The following is a 21,668-nucleotide window of genomic DNA, read 5'->3' on the forward strand; positions in this document are numbered from 1 at the left end:
AAAAAAGAGCGGGTCCAAATAAAATTGTTGTTTTGTTTTAGGTTACAGACATGTTCAGCTGAGAACGCAGCATAACGAGCCTCTTGAAGTGTCCAGCTTATTTATCTACAGCCACAGAACTGAGGAAGGTCCCACAGGGGGCGCCACTCCCTCATCTTTGGTAAGACTCGCTCAGGTCTTGTGCTGAGATTGCAGAGGTTTCAAACAAGATTTGATCGCTTAAGTGTATTTTGAGAACTTCAAAGAGTTTAAAATGACACTTTCTCATTAAAGTTTAACATGCGATAGTCTGCAGCCTATGAACGTTCAAAAACAACTCCTGCTGCTCCAGTCAGCAACATCAAAAGGGGCTTTGGTTTTACTCTCTCTTGCTGTGCAGAGAATGTCGACCAAAGCAGATATGTCATGTTAGGATCTTTTCTAACCTGCTACCCTGTGCCTGTGTTTCTCCTTGCTCAGCTGTTCAGTTCAGAGGAGAAGCGTGTTTCTGAGCAGCATAGAGTGACGGTTCATGGAGCTCCTGGTCCAGAACCCTTCACAGTCTTCTCTGTCACAGAGCAGACCACCGCCAAACAGCTGCTGGACATGGTTCGTCATGCAGAGATGAAGAATTCAGTTGCAACTAAGGTAAAAGAGTTGTTTCATATTTCCTTCTCTATCTCAAATGTGTTCAGGTTGTGACATCTGAAGGAAACCATTTAGAGTACTTCTTGTGTGAGGAGAAAGTGCCCCTTCTTAAGGAGAGAAGCGAGGTAAAGCGCTGCGCTCAGTACCGGGTCCTTGCACCTGAGGAAGAGGTGGTCAGGCTGGTCAGCAGCTGGGACGCCGAGGAGGGATATGTGGGGAGGATCTGCCTCAAAACAAGAGAGGAGGTACAACATCTGATCAGCCCCCTTCTTTACTGCGCAATATAGACACTGAGGCCCTCTTGTGTTTATTTAATGAAACTGCATCTTAATTAAAAATCTAGTATTTCAGCTAATGGTTATGTAAAATGAACTCGGTCAAGCTGCTTTGTTTTTGTTTTTTTAAGTCTGTTTCTTGTTGATATTATTATTTTAGAACCTAAATGACAAAGACACAGTGCTGGAGAGAGAGGAGGAGGTAACGGTGGGGGGGAAAGAAGGAGCAGGAGGTGGTGGGGGCAGTGGAGGAGAAGATGAGATGTTCTTTGTCCAGGTCCATGAAGTTTCACCAGAACAGCCTCACACCGTGATCAAAGCCCCGCGGTACAGCACAGCGCAGGACATCATCCAGCAGGTGAGCTTCCAAGGAGAATTATTAAACTAAGCCAGGATTCCAGCTTTATGATTATTATATAATGTTTTTGGCTGAATTCTGTTTCTTTTTGTTTGAGCAGACCCTGTCAAAGGCAAAGTATTCCTACAGTATTCTGTGCAATCCCAATCCCTGTGATTATGTGTTGGTGGAGGAGGTTTCCAGGGACACCGGTTCTAAGAAGTCCTCCACCACCAAGCCCCTTCAGCGCGTGCTGCTGGACCACGAGTGCGTTTACCAAGCTCAGAACCGCTGGAGGGGTGCTGGAAAATTCATTCTTAAATTCAAAGAGCAGGTAGCTCTAAACTCCATAACATATTTCCAGAACAATAGACTTTTTTTAGTTTCTTAGCTTAATTTTGTGATGATTTTATTATTCTAAGCTTATTTATAATTTATCAGTATTGGTGTTTTATTGGAGGATGCAATGTGCAGCATTGCATGTGCATCTGTCTATGTGCTTCGTGTTCTAACATAGGATGCAAGAAATGCCTTAACATGCTGTTCAGATTCGCTGTCATGATTGCTGTTGTAAACCTGTCGCTGCTGTTGTATCATCCTGTATCTGCTCTATTTTTCTCTGCTTTTTTTGTCATTCTGTTTATTGAGCATGTTGTCTGCCTTTTTCTATCTCTGTAATTTATTAACTTATCCTTTTTTTTTTGCATTTGACACTTTTTCTGTGAATCTCTGGAAATAAAACCTGCTGAATAAAGCTTGAACTTATCTTTAAATGCTTTCTAATGTGCTTTTTGTCAATGTCTGCAAAGTTAATAATAGCTACAATTGGTTAATATATCAGATAAGCAAAGAAAAAAAGTAAATTCACCTTTGTTTAATTTGGATTCGTTAAAATAAATCAATTTCTTTTTCCAGTTGTTGCGGGAAGACAAAAAGAAAGTGATTTCCTTTGCCAGCGAGCTGAAGAAGCTGACCAGTCGCAGCCGCAGCATGACGACGGGCATGGCAGCGGATGGTCCAACGCAGAGTAAGGAGGAGCGAGCTGCATGCTGTGTGGCTCTGACAGAGCTCCAGGAGTGAGGCTTACACTTTGCCTGCTGCCTGTGCATGGAGAGGCAACAGAGGTACTTTATGTTGTCTGTAACATCTAACATTACAAACAGAGAACTGAGTGATAACAGAAAATAACAGCTAAATGTTTATAGATTTATGATGAGTATGCTTACATGTGTGCCCTCAGTAACTTCTAAACCTACTGGATACAGTGGTAAATAATGGAGATATACATACAGTCCCTAACCCCTAACAATCCTTTCAAAATAAAAGCAATCAGAACGTTTATATTTTTATAACTTAAATTGATAAAAGTTTAAAACTTGTTACATTGAACATGATGGTAAAGGATTAAAATATTCTCCAAAGATCGCTATTAGAGAACTGAAGCAAACATATTTTAATTTCATTACTAAGGCTTTTTAACAATCTTTCAGTGGGTTTGGTATGAAGCAAAGTTTAAATTTGATCTCTGATTAACAAAAGGGGAAACTGCAATAAAATAAATAAATAAAAAACACAAAAAAAAAAAAATTTTTTTCTTTTTAGTTTGCACATTTTTTCAATGCAAAGTTTGGCTCATCGATTTTTTTGTGATTTTATTCTAACAGCATTTATGCACATTTTCTTCCATTTCTTTTTGGCTTTTTTAAGTCGACTGTTTTGTGTAACTCTGTAACTGCAGTAAAAAAAAAAAAAAAACAGGACAAAAAACAACATAAGTTATTAGTCCTTATTTTAAACTTAAGTTAAACTTTGCTTATCACATTTTACATTTAACCCTTTTTAATTGATTAAGTATTTGAAGAGGGATAGTTGTCTTTGACCAGAGTAAATTTAAAGTAAGATTGATTTTTTTTTTACCTACATTGACCAAATATTCCCACTTATAAGCATGTTAAAAAATCTGGAACACTACTGGTCGGTTTCTTTTCCGAAGGCCACACTTTTACCGATTGGACAATTACAATAGAAATCAAATGACCTCTTCCTGAAAAAACAACTAATTTCTTATCACTGAGTATTAGATTATTTTAGAAACATGGTTATATTAACAGAAAATGCTTAATTTGACACAAAATAATTCTTCCTTGGCCACTTTTCTCTCTAGATCAACAGATTTGTGAAGCTGCAGCATCAAATATCATTAACATCTAATGGTGGTTTTCTTACACCAAGGTGCTATTCTCTGCTTCAGTTCTCTTAACAATGAGCTCCAATGATTTGTTGCTTTCTTTACCATCATAACATGATGGCAGGATAGGAATGGATCCCCATCCAGTCTGTTGTCTTATTGCTAAGGGAAAGATGCCTATTTGTGATGTTATATTTAAAAGATTTGTTTGTTTTAAGGCTTTTAACACATATATGTTAGTGCCACTAAGTGCATGGTGTGCAGTTTGACTCCAGGATATTGTCTTTCTGAAAAGAAAAGGTCCCTAACATTTTAAAATCCAACTGTTATGATTTTGTGGTCTGAAAGAAACGCATATGTGGAAAACATCAGATTGTTTTAGCATTTTCTTTCTAGATTCGGACCTTTCCAATAAAACCATTTTTATTCTAACACCTCAAAATTATATATAAAGTTCTCTAATATCCAATCGCAAAAACTTTTCTTAGATCAAGTTGAAAGGAAGAATCCTTTCCTTATGTTAGGGGGAGTGTCGGCCTAGTGGTTAGGGCCTAGAGCTTTTAATCCTGAGGTTCTGAGTATTTTGCTCAGGGCACACTGGGTCCCTGTGCAAAAGCCCCTGATTTCTCCCCGGGCGCCCAACAATGGCAGCCAAATGCTCCCCAAGGGGAAGGGTTAAATGCAGAGGTAAATTTCTCCAATGTAAGATCAAAAAAGTTTAATTATTATGTATGCCATCTGCTCTGTTTATTTTTGGTTATTTATTGGTGCATCCATGTTGGACCTTTTTTTTTTTGTTTCATATCTTTACTTTCTTTTTCTGTTCTAACAAATATGATCCATGCTATGTCTGCTGCAGGGTATCTCTCTGCAGCTGCAGAACTGAAGGCTTGGGTGACTGACAGCAGGGTTGAGACCGGAAGGTTGATCCAGGGCTCCTCTTCCCCCTCCGCCTCCTCCTTTAATGGAGATCTCCAACCTTTCCACCTTCCCAACTGCTCTCTGACCCTCCGAGCCTTGAAGCTTCATCTGCTGCGGAACTGGAAAATCCACAAATAAGATCCGGGAGAGAAGCACTTGCACTGACTACTTGTGAACTTGGAGGTTTCCCCTTTTTCTTCATAGAAGTGTCTGAGTTGTCTTTGATATCTGGCTGGATTCTTAAAAAGAATGTTGACTGGATATAAACCGCGTTTCTTCACTTGAATGATTCAGGAAGCTGGATTCCACCGGATTGTGTTCCTTTTGTTTTTACAGTCATGTTTGTGGCTACTTTAGAGGGCCCAGAGTACCAGGGGCAGCTGTTATTAACCGCAGTCTTCAGGGACATTAAATAGCACTAAACTATTCCTGTCTTTTCTGATGAGCAGGAGGAAAATGAACCCTGAGGGACTTTCAGTGGAGAAAGAAGTATGAGTTTAATCTGCTTAATGAGCTGCTCAATGGATAACGGATTTTTATTTCTTTATTTAAAGCAACAGACTATCCACTGGGTTGTTTTGTTATTAAGATGATCCAACGGTGTCGACTAGTAGCAGATTGAGAAGGATGCTGATTAAAATGAAGGCAGTTTTAAGTATGATGCTATTCTTCCTCTCATGGCTCCAGAGATTATGAAGGAGGCAGGCAAGCAGGCTTGTTTGGTTCTTCTCTTTCTGTTTCAGGCCTGTAGCGCTGTATTAGCACAGTTTGAGACAGAGCAGTAGACTTGTCCACTTTTACGCAGTTATTCACTAATAGAAGTTGTGAGGCGTTTTGTTGAACACTAACATGCCCGCACTAAGGACGTTTGAGGCATCCTGAAACAGTGGATGATAGGTGTGCAATATTGGTTTCTGTTCAGGAGTAACTATGGAAACGTCTCCCAGTTGCCGCTGAAGAATGTTGCATAACTGCCTCTTAATTTTGAAGATGATTTTAAGGACATTCAAAACTGGCATCAAAAATCTAAGAGCTCACGTCTCCTATTAATCATCATTTTGGTGATAAAAATTGATGCATGTTTCAAATTATATAGATTTTAGTTATATAGAAATGAAACTACATTTAGAACCAACATCCACACTAATTTGATCTAAAATTTTACCCCACTATTTAAATTTTTTTATCTGTTGTAGGTCTTATTTTGATCATAATAAAATATTATTTTTCTTTTTAGTTTTACACATTATTTCAATGCAAAGTTCAGCTCATGTGATTTTATTCTAACAGCATTTTGCACATTTTCTTCCATTTCTTTTTGGCTATTTTAAGTGTCAAAATGTCTTTTCTTTCTTATTTTTGACTGTTTTGTGTAACTTTATTGCTAATCCTGTTTTTTTCCTTCATTGTTTAGAATTTACCGTAAGAAAAATGTGAGATTAATTCAAGTTCTTCATATCAAGGTATCATCTGAGCTTAAAATCTGAAATACTAGACCATTATTTGTAAGGAAAAGCAAAATTAGATTCAGTTTGAACCATTTTTTCCCATTTTTTTTACGCATCAGTAGCTTTTCCTTATAAGGAAAAACATTTTTTTTCTTTATTTCTTTGTTGAATTTTTTATGTTAATTGCTAATTATTTTTGGCTCCTCCTTATATTTGATACAAATGGCTCATTTCCAGTAAAATTAGGAAAATAAATATGTTCTGTAATTATCCCCAATCCTATGTTTGCTATAAAAAGAAAAAGTGAATTTCTACTGATCTCTAAATATAATTTAAAATATGGTAGTTCATCTAATGGACTAACCAGGTTTTATTCTCATTATTTTTAGTTCAAATTTATTGGCTAAAAAAAGGTAAATTAAATGTTTTTTGGTAGGCTACATATTGATGATGTAGGGTGATGTACTGTAGGTATGCGAATGCTATAGTCAGTACACCCCACACCAAAAGATTATTTTAAGATTGAAGGTTAAATGTGTTTTAGCCACTATTTAATAATATATTTTCAGTTGGGTCTGTTTTTCTAGTGAGAAGAGCATCCATGTGTTAAAAAATGCATAAAGCAACCTCAAATGGCCATGAAATAAACATACATGGTCTGAATAAACTCATCAAATAAACACTGATGTTTATGTAACAAAGCATTCATTATTTAATCCATGAGTTGCTCTGACTAAACTCCTGCTTGCACAAATGGAAGTCATGTACGACTTTAACTCACATTCCAACATTTTACTGACTGACATTTTGTACTAATTTATTTAGAGTTTAAACTCTGACATTTTATCCTTTTGTTTTTACTTTAAGTGTAGCTCCAAGTAACTAGTTTGGATTTTAGTGCAATATTGAAGCCACACGCATTCACTCTATTAATTTCTACCTTATTTCTTTGATACATTCAGCTCTTAGGCTTGAACTGTTGTTTGTAATTGGTCAGAATTGATTTCATTCAAATGCACTGATTATCATTTGACAGTGGGGAGGCAGAAGTGAGGTCTGTTCCCAGAGGCTTATGGTGATTAAGGTAGATAGAACACTGATCCCAGAAACCTCAACTTCATGTCAGTGATAATGAAGCCTTAATCCCTTTATCCTGGCAGACTGCTGTTATTATTATGGATTACAATTTAAACACAGAGAAAAGCCATTATGTCAAGCAAAAGATAATACTTCATCAAACGACCATTACCTTCAGCTTCCCTTGCCTGGATGAAAGTGTTATCAGTGCACAGTGCAGGTAGGAAGTGTTTAGTGTAGAATCTGTGAGCTATCTGTTTTTTTCACACTCACATCCTGCTTTCCTTCTTCTTTACCTGTAGACCTGATATCTGAATGTAAAGTTTCTGGGTTTGTTTTTTACTTTTAAAAACCTGAGAGAACTGTGTGTTATTTATTTTAATGTGAAGCCCTGGTTGGCAGTAATGTTTCTGTATAAGTTCCTGTAAGTAGTTTTTTTATTTATTTCAGTAAGTAAAACGGGTGCATTCTACCCCCTTAACTTGTCACACGATTATTTAGACCTGTATATATTTTTATTTGAGTAAATAATTCAGCGTAGTGATCATTCTTGTGGTATGTTATCCTGTAGTTAGGCAGAGGGGTTCATTATTGTTATAGTTTCCATTAATATGGGGGGGGGGAGTGTATTCACATTTAATGTACTCTATATCTACTGAACATTACATGTGTTTGTTTATTGTTGGCTGTGACGCATCCTTAGCAATATTACCATAAAACATTCAGTATATCATTTAGCACCACTATCTGTGTTAAAACCTGTCATAAGCACATGTCTATTTACTTGAATCCCTAAATGATTGTTAATGATGGATTTGTCACAGAAAAATCTGAATAAAGTGTAAATATTTCATGAAGCTGCATATTAGCATGTGTTTATGTTAGTTCTGCAACTATATATATATATATATATATATATATATATATATATATATATATATATATATATATATATATATATATATATATATATACACACATTTTTTTTTTTTACATTATTACATTAAACCACAATAGGACTTTGTGAAATATACTTACCAGTCGCTCTGTCTTCTCCTGGCCCACATGTGCTCATGTGTCACTATCCCATAGCCATAGGCTCTGCCTACAGCAGGTTGGGATTCTGATATCGGTTAAAAAAAAAAACTTTACCTTCAGAAAAACATGTTTGTCTTTGAAAGCAAGCACTTAGATGAGCATATTTGAGAATAAACTCTGCAGAACTATTTTGAGTCACTGATTTGCCCTTTTTTAAAATCTGTTTTAACCGATGATGTTCTAAAATAATTCAATTTTTGGTGCTTTTTGTGCATATATGTCCTTTAAATGATGTTATTTTGAGGAAAATGTTCTATTTTTTAAAGTTAACATGATTGTTTAGCCTTAGTTTGAGTGAAACAGTATGTTACTAATATCCCAGCTGGTAGCTTAATGAGCCGAGCTTAGTCTGCCATCTTCTTCACTATTGTACAGTGGACGTACCCATCAGTGACAAAGTCAGATAATTTGGTTGAATCCATAATAGTTGCTCAGATGAGCCAAGCCTTCCAGGGAGTGTTTAAAATATTATTCTGTGGCCCAGTGGGCAATTTCCTTTTAATAAGGAGCACTCTGTGTCAAATATCAGTGCAAGTACAGCTCAGTCTTTTAAGTTCCTTGATGCAAAATTATGCAGTCATTAAATTAAATGAGCAGTTTAAAAACCTGGTAATTTTGCAGGTTAATGATCCTTCCTCTTTAAGACTTCCGATGAAACAAGTCACTATTATGTGTTTCACAGTTAAAAAGTTCAGCCACCTTTATCATAAGAAACTTTTACAAGGGGAGACGTGCTCGGCTAACTGGATCCCACTGGACATTAAAGGGAAACTCCTTCCAGTATTTGTTCAAGTCTAACTAAAAATAGTCAACTGTTTTTATATATATATATATATATATATATATATATATATATATATATATATATATATATATATATATATATATATAGATATATATATATATATATAGATATATATATATATATAGATATATATATAGATATATATAGATATATATAGATATATATATATATATAGATATATATATAGATATATATATATAGATATATAGATATAGATATATATATATAGATATATAGATATATATATAGATATAATTAGTTGATATCAAAGCTACAGTATAGTTTATTAAATTCTTGTTTGCTTTTTTTTGGCATTGAAGGTTTAGTAGATTAACTGCAAGCCTCTGCGTAATGTTTTACGGTTAGGATCTCATTGATCTTATTTATTACAATCCAGTTTTTATGGTTTTTGATCAATTCATATCCATCCATCCACATGGAAGTTTAACATCAATCTTTCTATATCTTTAAAGCAGTTTAGCTGTAAGCAACCATTAGTGATTTTATTTCTAAACTGTTTAAAAGGAATGCTTTTTTCCAGACAAAGTGCAGCAGGAGAGTTTGTATTACATCATATAAATATCTCGTCTTCCCAGCTCTAAAGAAAACACACTCAGGTAGCAGCAGCCACAAATTCATTTTTCAACAGATCAAAACTTTATTTGGAATAAGTTTGCCAAGCAGCTTGACAAGAATAAAAAGGCAAGTGTGAACAATACAAGACTGCATGTGTCAATGAAATGCATCAGGCTAATTAAAGATGAGTTGCACCGTTGGCCGTAAACCTGAATGAAAGGAGCATAGTTCCTTACAGACACCAGCCTCTTAAAGGGCCAATAAGAAGAATCAAGTTTTTGTCCCCTCACTGTTAAATGCTCGCTGTTGTTGGATATTAGCACTGTAGGTCCGCTTTCTGAGGGCGCTGCAGTTCTGAGAGGCTGAAATGAGTGGATGCAGAGGTTGAAACAGACATTGCAGAAAATGCCCCATTAAATTTCACAGTACTTGCTGTTTTTTTTCCAGCAGCTCCCACTGAACTCAAGATACAATACAAATAAATGATGTAATACCAGTGCCAGAGTATGGAAAGTCAATTGTTGCCAGTATAAATCAACTAATATATATATTTGCAGCACTGGGGCTTCCCCACTAGCTTCACAGAGTTTTAAAAGAAATAATGTTGAAAACATTGAATGGTCTTGGCAATAATGAACGAGCACAGTGGCGTCGGACTCAGAGTTTGGTCATGGGTATGTGAAGGCTGTTCCAGGGGCCCATCCACAACTCTTCCTCATCAGATTGTGTTCTGTCACTCGGGCAATCCAGAGGTTCTCTCACAGCAGACTCCACGTTGCTGTTTCCATCCACCTTTGATTCCAGCTCGCCCCCTGTTGGCCTGTGTCTGTCTGCTGCGTTCTCCTCCTGTTCTGTGATGCCTAGTGCAGCTGGGAGCACGTCAGGTTTAGACACCATGCTTTCAGGGCCTGTGTTGTTGGTGCTGGTTGACCCTAAAGATACGCTGGATTGTCGCGTGTTTAACACATTCAGCATGTTGTCAGTGTTAGAGAGAGAGGAGGGGGCCGTTGCTGAGGCAGCCCTTCTGCAGCTCTGGAAAGTGCTCAGTGTGTGGCGTCCATTTCCTGCTGGGGCCCTGGTGGTGTTCAGGGGGACCCTCTCCTCCAAAGTAGCAGCCATTTTATCCAGTTTTTTAAAGTGCTTAGCTAGCCGTGAGCTGAAGATGGGAGAGTTTGGTTTTAGGTTGTTCTTTGTGGAGCTGGTGCTCTGTGAAGGACCTGATGCGTTGGCAGATCGTCTGGTGCGTACGATGGAGCCGTTCTGGGCCACATAGATTCCTCCATTAAGGTTGATGTGGCTGTTGTGTGTGGAGGATAAACGGCTACGTTGGGTCTCTGGGATGCTCTCCTCACCGGTGGAGCTGGTCTCGTACTCTCGGTCAACCACCAACTTGATCCGTCGCTTTTTACCGCCAGGCTACGGGAAAACACAGAGAACTATTAAAATAGAGTTGAAACAACAGAGAGAGAGGGAGAAAAAATATATATTTTTTTGTTTGTTTTTTGTTGTTAATTAAAAAAATTTTTTTTTACTATATATATATATATATATATATATATATATATATATATATATATATATATATATATATATAGGTTTGTTTCTTGGTAATTTGGTAAAACAAAATACATAATTAACAAATATTCTATTTTATGTACATTTTTTGACATTATCTCTTGATAGCTGATCAGTTCTTTGGCCAAAGGACAAATTACAGCCTATAATAACTATAAAAATTTTTCAAAGAAACAAACATACTGAAGGGAAACAAACTCACATTTCCTAAGCAAGATTAATCTGTTGGAGAATATGAGCAGCATGCCAGAGCACAAACTTTCCTACTGTATTTAATATACCCCTGATTCACATTGTTTCATTAAAATGCCTAACTGAGGAGATGCCAGAAAATTAAAATGGCGTAAAAGCTGCTTTGTCAGGTATGGAACAAAATGGCAGCTAGGAAATAAAGCAGGAATTAAGTGGAGTTATGAAGTATTTTGGAAAAAACATCAAATCAACAAATGTAGAGCACAGAAGGGAAATTCCTTTAGAATTTTAAACAAATAAAGATAGCAGCATACGTGTTTTTGGTTTCTTTGTACAGTGGTGTTCAGTCTAGGAAATTGGACACATTTTTACAACATAAAGATTTGTTACACTATGTGGTAAAAGCTCACCTCTGTCTCGCTTTTAGATTTCAATTAAAACTCTGTCTACAAATTATAAGCAACTTTCTCCGGTGAAGCCTTGAAGCACATAACAGACAAAATTAGGAATTACCCAAAGGAGAGTTAATAATTATATCGATTTTTTTGTTTTTTAAATGCGCAAGGTCGAGAAGGATTTTTAGCTGTTAACATTTTCCCCTAAATTAGTCATTTGCTTTGGTATATTTGGCATCTAAAACTAAGCAGTAGATATTTTATTAGATGAGGAATATAAAAATTTAACATTTTAAGAGATCATGAAACCTTTACTAAAGATTGAATATTCTTTGGTTTTTAAAGATTTGCATAATTTAAATTTTTCCAAGAACAGAACCGTCTGTCTTTGCAAAGTGAGTTCAAGCAAATAGTGTTAACTTCATCTTCATCACCAGCAATTTAAAGGAGACTATCATTAACTGATGCTTATGTTTTTATGTTAATAAAGTACAGAGTTGATCCTTTTGAAGATGCTTTGTATAAAACATAGATCCACTAATTCTGCTCTCTGCACACATATTTTCCAGGATGGAGAAGACTTGTGAAAAAATAAATCTAATCTGCTTTCACACAGTGTAACCCCTCACAGTTTCTCCACTTAACCTTGATAGCATGTGAGAAGGAATATGTTCTGTTTCTCTCTACAGCGGCAGCATCTTTTCACCCTGCAGATAACAGATGTAGGAAAAGCGGACCGATCCCGGGAGAGTGACGCACGCAGAAGAAGAGATGACGAATAAGAAAAACTCTGCTACAAAGAGAGATCAGTGAATAACAATGTTTGAGCTGTGGCAGCTGCTGCCGAGGCTTGTTCAGATAGCAGCAGAACGTTTGGAACAGAAAGCCAGGTTGTCAAATACCAATGTTAACCCAAAACATGGAGGGAAAAAAAGGACTGATTGGAGAAAGGAGATTGAAGTTATCAGGAAATAAAAGATGAAGAATAGCAGATAGGAGATTTTCTGCAGTGCAGCAGAAATCAAAGCTCATGTGAGCATAAATCACAGCAAACATGGAGGACAGGTTACAGCAACAGCTTCCACTCAGATAATAATCACTGCACACCCAAAGCAGGCCTTCTCACCGCCTCCTTACTTGGTGGCAAACCTTTCCTTCTCAAGATGGGGGGGGGCATCTGTTTGGCATTTTAAACAGCTGATTCATTTCCCGTAACTTCCTCTTCCCGTCGTCGTCCCCTGCTTTGGCTTCTGCTTTTCTCCTCCTCCTCTGTATCCTCCATGATGGTGGACAAATCGTCTGAGGCGCTCATCACACCTGAACTGATGATTATTTTGTCGTGGCCAGAACCTCGCCTGCTGACTGAGGACTTTGTTACTCTAAAACTTCCCTCCTCTTCCTCACTAAGCTCTTCGCTGTCTTGCCTAGATGTTTTCCAGGAATGTGTGTTCCTTAATGTTTGGAGCCCCTGAGCAGTAAAACTTGGATAGCTGGAGTTTAAAGGGTCAGTGCTCCCGCTTAAGTTTTTGCTCCTTTTTGAAACATATCTATGACCTTTTGACCTTTTTCTGCTCGGTTCTGCTCTCTCATATTCACTCTCTGACCCTGACTGCTCATTAGAATTGGAATCAACTTTCTCCTCTTTCTGACTTTCGTCGCCTCTCTCCGTCTCCGAGTCTGACTCATTGATTTCTGTTTCTGCTGCTGCTGATGAGGTCTGGCTGCTCCTTTCAGATAGACTGAACTCTGATGGAGAGTCTCTGCTGCTGCTACCTGTTTCCGAGTCACTTTGCTCCGTCATGCTGTCCCTGCTCTCGTCTCCCCCCTCCCACCTCCTATCCATTCTTCCTCTGGTAGACACTGCTGCTGAAACGCTCATATCTCCTATGGAGCCATACATCTTCCTGCTGCTGCCTCTCCTGTCACTCCAGTGTTTATCATCCACCCTGGTGGGCCCTTGGAGCCTTCTGGCCAAGGAGATAAGACTGAGGGCCTCGTTCGGCTTTTGTTTTGCTGGAGCAGGTGTTCTTGCTTCGGTGGACGTCTGGAAGTAGCTCCTATCGATGACCAAGTCTCCATCCAGGCTGACGGACCATCCGGAGGACACCCATCCGGGGAGCCTTCCTCTGTGCTCTGCCCTGTTGCCTCCTCCTTGCACTGCTGCATTTCGCATCAAATTCTTAGCTATGCCGTTTCTGTTTTCCCTTCCTAAAATTCTCAATTCTGCTCTATGCTCTTTTTCTCCACGGCTTTCTTTTGCCTCATCATTTCTTCCTCTTTTATTTTCCAACTGCACTGCCTTCCCATTCCCCAGATGGACGACTTCTGCCTTTCTTCCATCTTCCATTGGTCCAACTCTGGCTTTGTTCCAGGGTCGGTGGAAGGCTGGAGGCTGAGCTGATGTGCCCATGTTTGACAGCAGCGCGGTTGTTCCCATTCCAGCCTTTAACCTGCCAGCTGTTCCTGAGCCCATCGTTTTACCACCATCTTGTTGTTTTTTGTCACCCCCGGCTTCAGAGGATCTTGGGGTCTTTCTTAGAAGCGCAGCAAGAGAATTTTGGTGGCCAATTTGAGGGTCTAATCTGTTCCCTTGAAATTGTCTCCTCACCTGTCATTGTGACAATAAATATAAAAGGTTAATGCAATGAATGCTTTGCAAAACTCTTCACACCCTCTGAGCTACTTTATATTTCTGTCTTAATACAATAATTGGCATCAAAATATTCTGGTCAGATTTAAAAAAGAAATAGGGAACAAAAAGTAGTTTGTAATTTATAAAACTTTCTATTTTCACACATTGAGATATGAAAAGTTTGGCTGCAAAATATATATCGCAAATTTAAAGCCATTGTGATATTCATTTATGCAATAGTGAAATTCTAAAACAACGCTGTGTGCAATAACAATTTGATATTATATATATATATGATCAATTTTGGTCAAAATCAGAGTCCTGCACTGGGTTGGGGACCCAACCAGAATAAATAATTACTGTACAAAACACCCATATTATTTAATTGGTGTGGGCATGGGTGTAAATGAAAAAAAAATTGGGGTTACAGCATGAATGAAACTTATTTATATTTTCTTATTTATTTACTCTACATATTTTCCTAGATGATAAAAGTTTAGAGGGTATAATATTTGTACAGCATCATAACTCTTACTAAAAATGGCTTAAATTAAAATCAGAGCTGAACATATAAGACACAACATTTCTAAAAGAAAAAAAAATGTATTTTATATTATTTATTTATTATCCTTTATAACTTCCAAACAGTCTGGGATATTGGTTAATGCTGAGAAACTTGAGGTCCATTACTGATGCTGCAAACTCCCATAAACCAGCAACACAGCACTACTTTCAGGACCAATTCAAATTGATCTATTCAATCAGAGACTGTAAAATGGTGTATTATGATTGACTCTAAAATACTTTTTTATATACTTAATGTCTGAGCAGTAATTGTCTGAATTTTATGTTTTACTATTAGAAACTAAAAGGTAATTTTCTCCCAAAAAGCTTAGCTTCTTTCCATAACGGCATGTTGCTTCAGATCCTGAAAACTTTTATGCTTTCATTGCCAGGAGCTTAAATTTTTTTATCGGCAAGTTTCAGCACTGACAAAGTTTAGCTTGATGATAATATATTCACTCTTTTGGCTTATTTCAGTCTTTTTAATTTCCCAGACTGCTACAATGAGCCATTTGCACACTAATGTTTTTTTTTTTTTTTTTTAAGAAGACAATTCATGATTAGACCTAAATTGGACAATATGACGAAGAAAAAAAAGCAAACCAGTGTTTGGACTCTACAAACCCCTAAGACATCCTATATGGAAGTGTACCCCTTTGGGCATTTTGTTTTACCATGAGTACCCCTCTCAGTCAAAAGTATTGAACGTACAATAACTGAAATAAAGAACATTTTGAGATTGATCTCTGTGAGAAGCAGAATTGAGAGATACAGAAAAACTTTTGTCCCAGCCATCATTAGACAGTTTAATGCCCCTTGAAGGACTGTTTTTTTTAGTGCTATTATTATTCTTAATCTAATTTTGTTTTTTTTAAATCCTAATTTATATGGGATTAAAGGGGTCATAGAATACAAATCCGAGTTTACATTTTCATGGATGAATAACGATTGTTCAGTGGGTGAAATGGATGTTCAGAGAAGTTCAAACTCCATCAAAACCTCCTTTCTATGCAAATTTTACAATTCTAAACTTCCACTATAAAACGGGTGAATCCAAACAAAGCACCGAATTGACGTAAACTCGGGGATGGTGCCCTATTTGGTTCTGGCCTGTACTTCTGTCACGCCCCGAAATTAACATACAGACCAGCCCACTGGTTCACTATCGTAAATGCAGTGTTCCAGGCTGCACAGAGAAAGGGGAAATTTTTCACAGTCTTCCCAAGGATCCTAAGACTCAATAGGCATGGATTATTGTTGTCTATCTGAAGATCCCTGCAAAGTTTGATTCTCAGCTGTTCATTTGCTCTTAGCACTTTACCGAAGACAGCTTTCAAAATCTTGGACAGTTCGAAGCAGGATTTGCTAAACTTCTTTTACTGAAACAAGAGGCTGTTCCGACCGAATGGCCATCACATCCACAAGCTGTAAGTAGTATTTCGTTGCTAAGCTGTTGATAGCAATGCTACCATATCAACAATTTATTGTTTCAGTGAGAGAGTACTTGTTGCGATGCATCTTTGCTCAGCAGCATTGCTTGTTGTAAACCAACCAATCAGTGCACAGCTCATCTAAATATTCATGAACATAACATATAAGGAAGAAAGCCTGTCCTTTCATTCTTGGTCTCTTAACCAGGCTTCCATTAGGGCTCATAGAACAGCAAATATGCCATTTTCAGTCCAACCAATGTTACACACCCTATTCAGAGACATTAAGGACCAGCACCAAATACCCTATATAATCATTCTATGACCCCTTTAATACAGTATCCATCCATCCATCCATCCATCCATCCATCCATGCATCCATCCATCCATCCATCCATCCATCCATCCATCCATCCATCCATCCATCCATCCATCCATCCATCCATCCATCCATCCATCCATCCATCCATCCATCCATCCATCCATCCATCCATCCATCCATCCATAATCTTTTAATTTGAGAAAACTGGATTCGTGTGAAATTGGATTGTGACTCCTGATTTCTAATTAAAACATAAAGATTTTTGAAAAGCATCTTACTAAATTAATACATTTATTACATTATCCTTACAGAGGACTACATACACTCACCGGCCACTTTATTAGGTACCCCATGCTAGTAACGGGTTGGACCCCCTTTTGCCTTCAGAACTGCCTCAATTCTTGGTGGCATAGATTCAACAAGGTGCTGGAAGCATTCCTCAGGGAGTTTGGTCCATATTGACATGATGGCATCACACAGTTGCCGCAGATTTGTCGGCTGCACTTCCATGATGCGAATCTCCCGTTCCACCACATCCCAAAGATGCTCTATTGGATTGAGATCTGGTGACTGTGGAGGCCATTTGAGTACAGTGAACTCATTGTCATGTTCAAGAAACCAGTCTGAGATGATTCCAGCTTTATGACATGGCGCATTATCCTGCTGAAAGTAGCCATCAGAAGTTGGGTACATTGTGGTCATAAAGGGATGGACATGGTCAGCAACAATACTCAGGTAGGCTGTGGCGTTGCAACGATGCTCAATTGGTACCAAGGGGCCCAAAGAGTGCCAAGAAAATATTCCCCACACCATGACACCACCACCACCAGCCTGAACCGTTGATACAAGGCAGGATGGATCCATGCTTTCATGTTGTAGACGCCAAATTCTGATCCTACCATCCGAATGTCGCAGCAGAAATCGAGACTCATCAGACCAGGCAACGTTTTTCCAATCTTCTATTGTCCAATTTCGATGAGCTTGTGCAAATTGTAGCCTCAGTTTCCTGTTCTTAGCTGAAAGGAGTGGCACCCGGTGTGGTCTTCTGCTGCTGTAGCCCATCTGCCTCAAATTTCGACGTACTGTGCGTTTAGAGATGCTCTTCTGCCCACCTTGGTTGTAACGGGTGGTTATTTGAGTCACTGTTGCCCTTATATCAGCTCGAACCAGTCTGGCCATTCTCCTCTGACCTCTGGCATCAACAAGGCATTTCCGCCCACAGAACTGCCGCTCACTGGATGTTTTTTCTTTTTCGGACCATTCTCTGTAAACCCTAGAGATGGTTGTGCATGAAAATCCCAGTAGATCAGCAGTTTCTGAAATACTCAGACCAGCCCTTCTGGCACCAACAATCATGCCACGTTCAAATCACCTTTCTTCCCCATACTGATGCTCGGTTTGAACTGCAGGAGATTGTCTTGACTATGTCTACATGCCTAAATGCACTGAGTTGCCGCCATGTGATTGGCTGCTTAGAAATTAAGTGTTAACGAGCAGTTATTAGTGTACCTAATAAAGTGGCCGGTGAGTGTATATACAGCAGGAGCATTACTTTGAATTGCTGCTTCACTAACCAAAAGTTTCCTGCAACGAATCGATTAGCGGTATTAAACGATCTTTGTCAGAGTCTCCAAAAATTAGAAACCACAAATTGTAGGTATTTTACAGGGCACAAGTAGTGAATAGGGAAAAAAAGTAATGAATAGTAAATAGAAAAAAAAAAAAACAGTGGTCCCTCCTACTATTATATTATATGGTCCATACAATTATAGCAGATAATTCCTTATTTCTGCAAAAACTAATAAAAACTTGATCAAAAGCTGTCTGAAGTGCTTTGATGCATCAGCAGCCTTTTACCAAACACCTGATTTAACCGAGTGTGCTAGAGGAATGGGATTATGGGACTTGGGGAATCCTTTGTCAAGCCCAGCAAGAATGAACTACATTCACAGGTTCCAATTAAAAGTTAAAGAAAGGATGCTTTGTCTGAATCTCCTCTAACCTTGTCAACAACACAGTGCAAAGCCACATTCTGCACACATTACGAATGCATGATTGCAGAGGCAACGCGCATTGACGGGGTCTGCCTGGAGTCCTGACCTGTCCTCAGCTAAGAACATGCTGAGAATATTAAAAGGAGAAAATGTAAACAGGAGGACAGGACTGTTCCACACTGTTTGTTTCCTGATGAAATATATTTAAACGTATCCATGTATGTATACTCATAGGTTCTTATAAAAAAAAAGCATAGTTCATTACAATAATACATTTGTTTTTCTTTGCAATGTTTAGGATTTCATTTCACCCACAAGGAACCAGAGATAATTATTCACAACTAATGGGACATAATTCAATCAGACCAGTTCAATCTTTCTCCTCATCTAAATCTATAATAATAAGTTTATTTATTAGATACACTTTACCTTAAAAGTAACCCAGTCTGCATGTTTGAGTGTCAAAAATTTTACATTTTATTGACCTGTAGCATAAGCCCACTAAACCAGCTGCTTTGGGCTCCCAGGCCAGCAGAGATCAACCAAGAGTTACACACAAATACAGATAATGCAAATAGAATAACATGGTTTGATGACAATAACACAAAAGGGATAGATTAATACTTTAAAAAAACAATTTTTGTGATTGTGTTACATTTTAAATTGACTGAAATTGAAAACAAAACATAATTTAAAGTTGTTTGGTTGCCCTTCATTTTGCCCTCTAATCAGTTTATAACTAAGTTTTAGTCAACTCTCACCAAGGCTTTTGAGGCTATACTACTGTTGCAAAATGTTTGGAACTAATTGAATGTTAATTTTAGTCTGTTTCGACAAAGAATAAAATAAAAGTTAATTTAAAATATTTAAATTAAATTTATTTCTCTTTGTTCTGTCAAACTTTGTAAAACCCAAATAGGCCATAGTATTACAATGAAACTGGGGTTGCAACACAGTATTTTGATAACAATTATACAACTAATTTCATTTCATATATAATTTGACTAGCTAACCATTAAACTATATTATGTACATTTCCAATGTGTTGGTAAAAATGTATCAATCTAAAGCTGCTTTCCTTACAGCATCGAATAGGAAAGATCTCATTTAGATGTAGACCTAAGTATCCAACTCTGGTTAGGGCTTAATAAAAATGTGGGCTGGCTATTGAATGTCCATGTTTTAGCTACATTCAGAAGTTTTTACATAGCAGTTAAATATAAGTCTAAAAATTATCTTTTTCTTGTTGAATTCACTTGTAATTTCGATGTTGAATAAAACAGCTTATTGCATTAAATGCTGCTCAGCCGACTGACTGTATTTAAAGTAAAATCTTCTCTCTTTAAGTTTTGATTTTTTCCTGTAAGGTATTTTGATACCTTGACACAGCAACAGATTATTTATTTTAGAAATCAGACACAAATAAGTTATCAATTGACTTTCAGCCATACCTCTGCATCAGAATCCTGTGGGCTGTAGTAGTAGCTGCCATCGTCATCGACCACGACCTCTCCATACTCGTCATAAAGACCAGAGGGGGAGATCAGTTTCCTGCGGCTGCCATACTGAGGAAGCTCATACCTGCACAAACAATGAGAATTACAGAGGAGTGTTACAGTTTAGGGTCCTTATAGTTTTAGTCTTTCTTTTTCAGTATTGAGCCACATCCACCAATCAGAAGCTGTGAAAATGGTACACTTCACAGTAACAGTGCAATAATGTATCTCAGTGCAGTGATAAGCAGCCTCTAATGACTTTCCTAAACAAAGCTGCCTTAATCATAGAAGTTGCATTTTTTGCCCGGAGACTTTCTGTTTGTTAAAAATACAGGAATCAATTTCCTTCCCCTCCTTTTTTGTCTCTTTTTCTTGTCTGTTAGTGGGAGCACTGCCCAACTTCACCGGCCAAGAAATCTGTTCTGTATCACAACTGCTTTACAGCCTGCAACTCTGCCAGCCACTGGGTCAAAACCAAGAAAAAAATAAGTATTTTCTGGAATGGTCTCCTGAAAACAATATGTTGCTGCATGATTAAAATAACAAATCTGCTGTGCCCACTACCAGGTCTAAATGGGGAATGTATCTTGTGTGATTACTAAGCTTACAGTCAAGTTGGAAAGAGAAGTTGCCCTAAACAAATGTGGGAGAGATGTGGATAACAGATGGGTGTAGGTGAAAGAACAGCAGGAAAAAAATCAAAGAAATAAACAAGTGAAAAATGAAGCAGTTGGAGCAGAAATGACATTTAATGAGACCTAATCTGTCTCTAAATCCTGACTTTAGGGTTTACAGATTAAAACTAAAGCACAACCAAAACAAAAGAATCTAAAGGCTCTGTTGTCTCTTTCTTTTTTAACAAAGCTTTATTTCCCCTTTTACCTGTTTCTTTAGTATTCCGCCTCGTTTCCTTTCCATGTCACCACCAGAGGGCAGTAACAACATTGAGATTACCTGTATGTATGTCAAAGGATTACTAGAGGGATTTTTGCATTTGCACAATACCTTAGGTCTATTTAAGATCAGACTGTAAATGTTAGATAAGTAGATACCCATCTTTCATGTTTAAAACATTAAAATAAAAAATAAAAACAAGATTTGTCCTCTTTGTGTCCCAAGAACAAATAAAGGCAGAAGGTTGTGTCAGGAAGGACATCCGTTGTCACAGTTACATGTGAGTCAAACCATGATCTCCATAGCAGATCAGTCAATCCACAGATTAACAACTGCCAGTAGTTTAGACTATTTGGTAAAACTTGGGCTACTGTTGGTCAGCAGAGAAAGACAATGAGAGGTAAGGGTCTAAATTGAGAGTAGGGACTTTGAATGTCCATGTATTCCGAGAGATGACATCACTGCATAGGAGGACGCTGGAAATACTGTGCTTAGGAGCCAAGTAAGAGATACTAAGGATGGATGCTCTTTGGAGCATTCCACCTTTTGTTTTACAACTTCTGTCTAATTGAACAGAATCGAAATAACCTTTGTCCTTAGTCTGGAAGTTAAAATCTTCTATTTTCTGCAGTGTCTTCAAAATAGAGAGTATTTGTCAGGAATGTTCTGGAGGAATAAAAGAGTGTCAATTAAGGCTGAGCTATAGTCACACTTTGGTGTGTCAAAGAACTCCATTGACAGCCTTAATAAGTGCTGTAGGATTTCGTTCCAACTCTGAAACTGGTGCAGTATTGTCTGGAAACACAGAGGGCAGAACAATAC

At 37.7% G+C, this 21,668-nt stretch overlaps 2 protein-coding genes across 7 annotated transcripts in view; one reads left to right on the forward strand and one right to left on the reverse strand.

Moving 5' to 3' along the window:
• The window catches only part of plce1 (phospholipase C, epsilon 1), a 132,632-nt gene extending 126,723 nt beyond the window's left edge, over positions 1 to 5,909 (forward strand). For 2 of the 4 annotated variants that reach the window (XM_038280579.1, XM_038280580.1), the window contains 7 exons: positions 42 to 160; positions 460 to 588; positions 675 to 872; positions 1,063 to 1,260; positions 1,361 to 1,573; positions 2,155 to 2,266; positions 4,287 to 5,909. In XM_038280579.1, coding sequence (XP_038136507.1) covers positions 42 to 160; positions 460 to 588; positions 675 to 872; positions 1,063 to 1,260; positions 1,361 to 1,573; positions 2,155 to 2,266; positions 4,287 to 4,486 — 1,169 coding nt within the window. In that variant the 3' untranslated portion in view covers positions 4,487 to 5,909. Of the gene's footprint in view, positions 1 to 41; positions 161 to 459; positions 589 to 674; positions 873 to 1,062; positions 1,261 to 1,360; positions 1,574 to 2,154; positions 2,364 to 4,286 lie in introns of all 4 variants that reach the window. The other 2 variants (XM_038280581.1, XM_038280582.1) reach the window with 1 other exon arrangement.
• Positions 5,910 to 9,416: 3,507 nt separating this feature from the next.
• LOC119780510 (protocadherin-15-like) overlaps positions 9,417 to 21,668 on the reverse strand; it is a 336,939-nt gene continuing 324,687 nt past the window's right edge. For all 3 annotated transcript variants that reach the window (XM_038280587.1, XM_038280586.1, XM_038280585.1), the window contains 2 exons: positions 19,908 to 20,037; positions 9,417 to 10,768 (listed from right to left, as the gene is read on the reverse strand). In XM_038280587.1, the coding sequence (XP_038136515.1) occupies positions 10,010 to 10,768; positions 19,908 to 20,037 (889 nt within the window). In that variant the 3' untranslated portion in view covers positions 9,417 to 10,009. The remainder of the gene's footprint in view (positions 10,769 to 19,907; positions 20,038 to 21,668) is intronic.

Source organism: Cyprinodon tularosa, unplaced genomic scaffold (assembly GCF_016077235.1).
Source record: "Cyprinodon tularosa strain WSP-4 unplaced genomic scaffold, ASM1607723v1 ctg161, whole genome shotgun sequence".
Classification (NCBI taxonomy): Eukaryota; Metazoa; Chordata; class Actinopteri; order Cyprinodontiformes; family Cyprinodontidae; genus Cyprinodon; species Cyprinodon tularosa.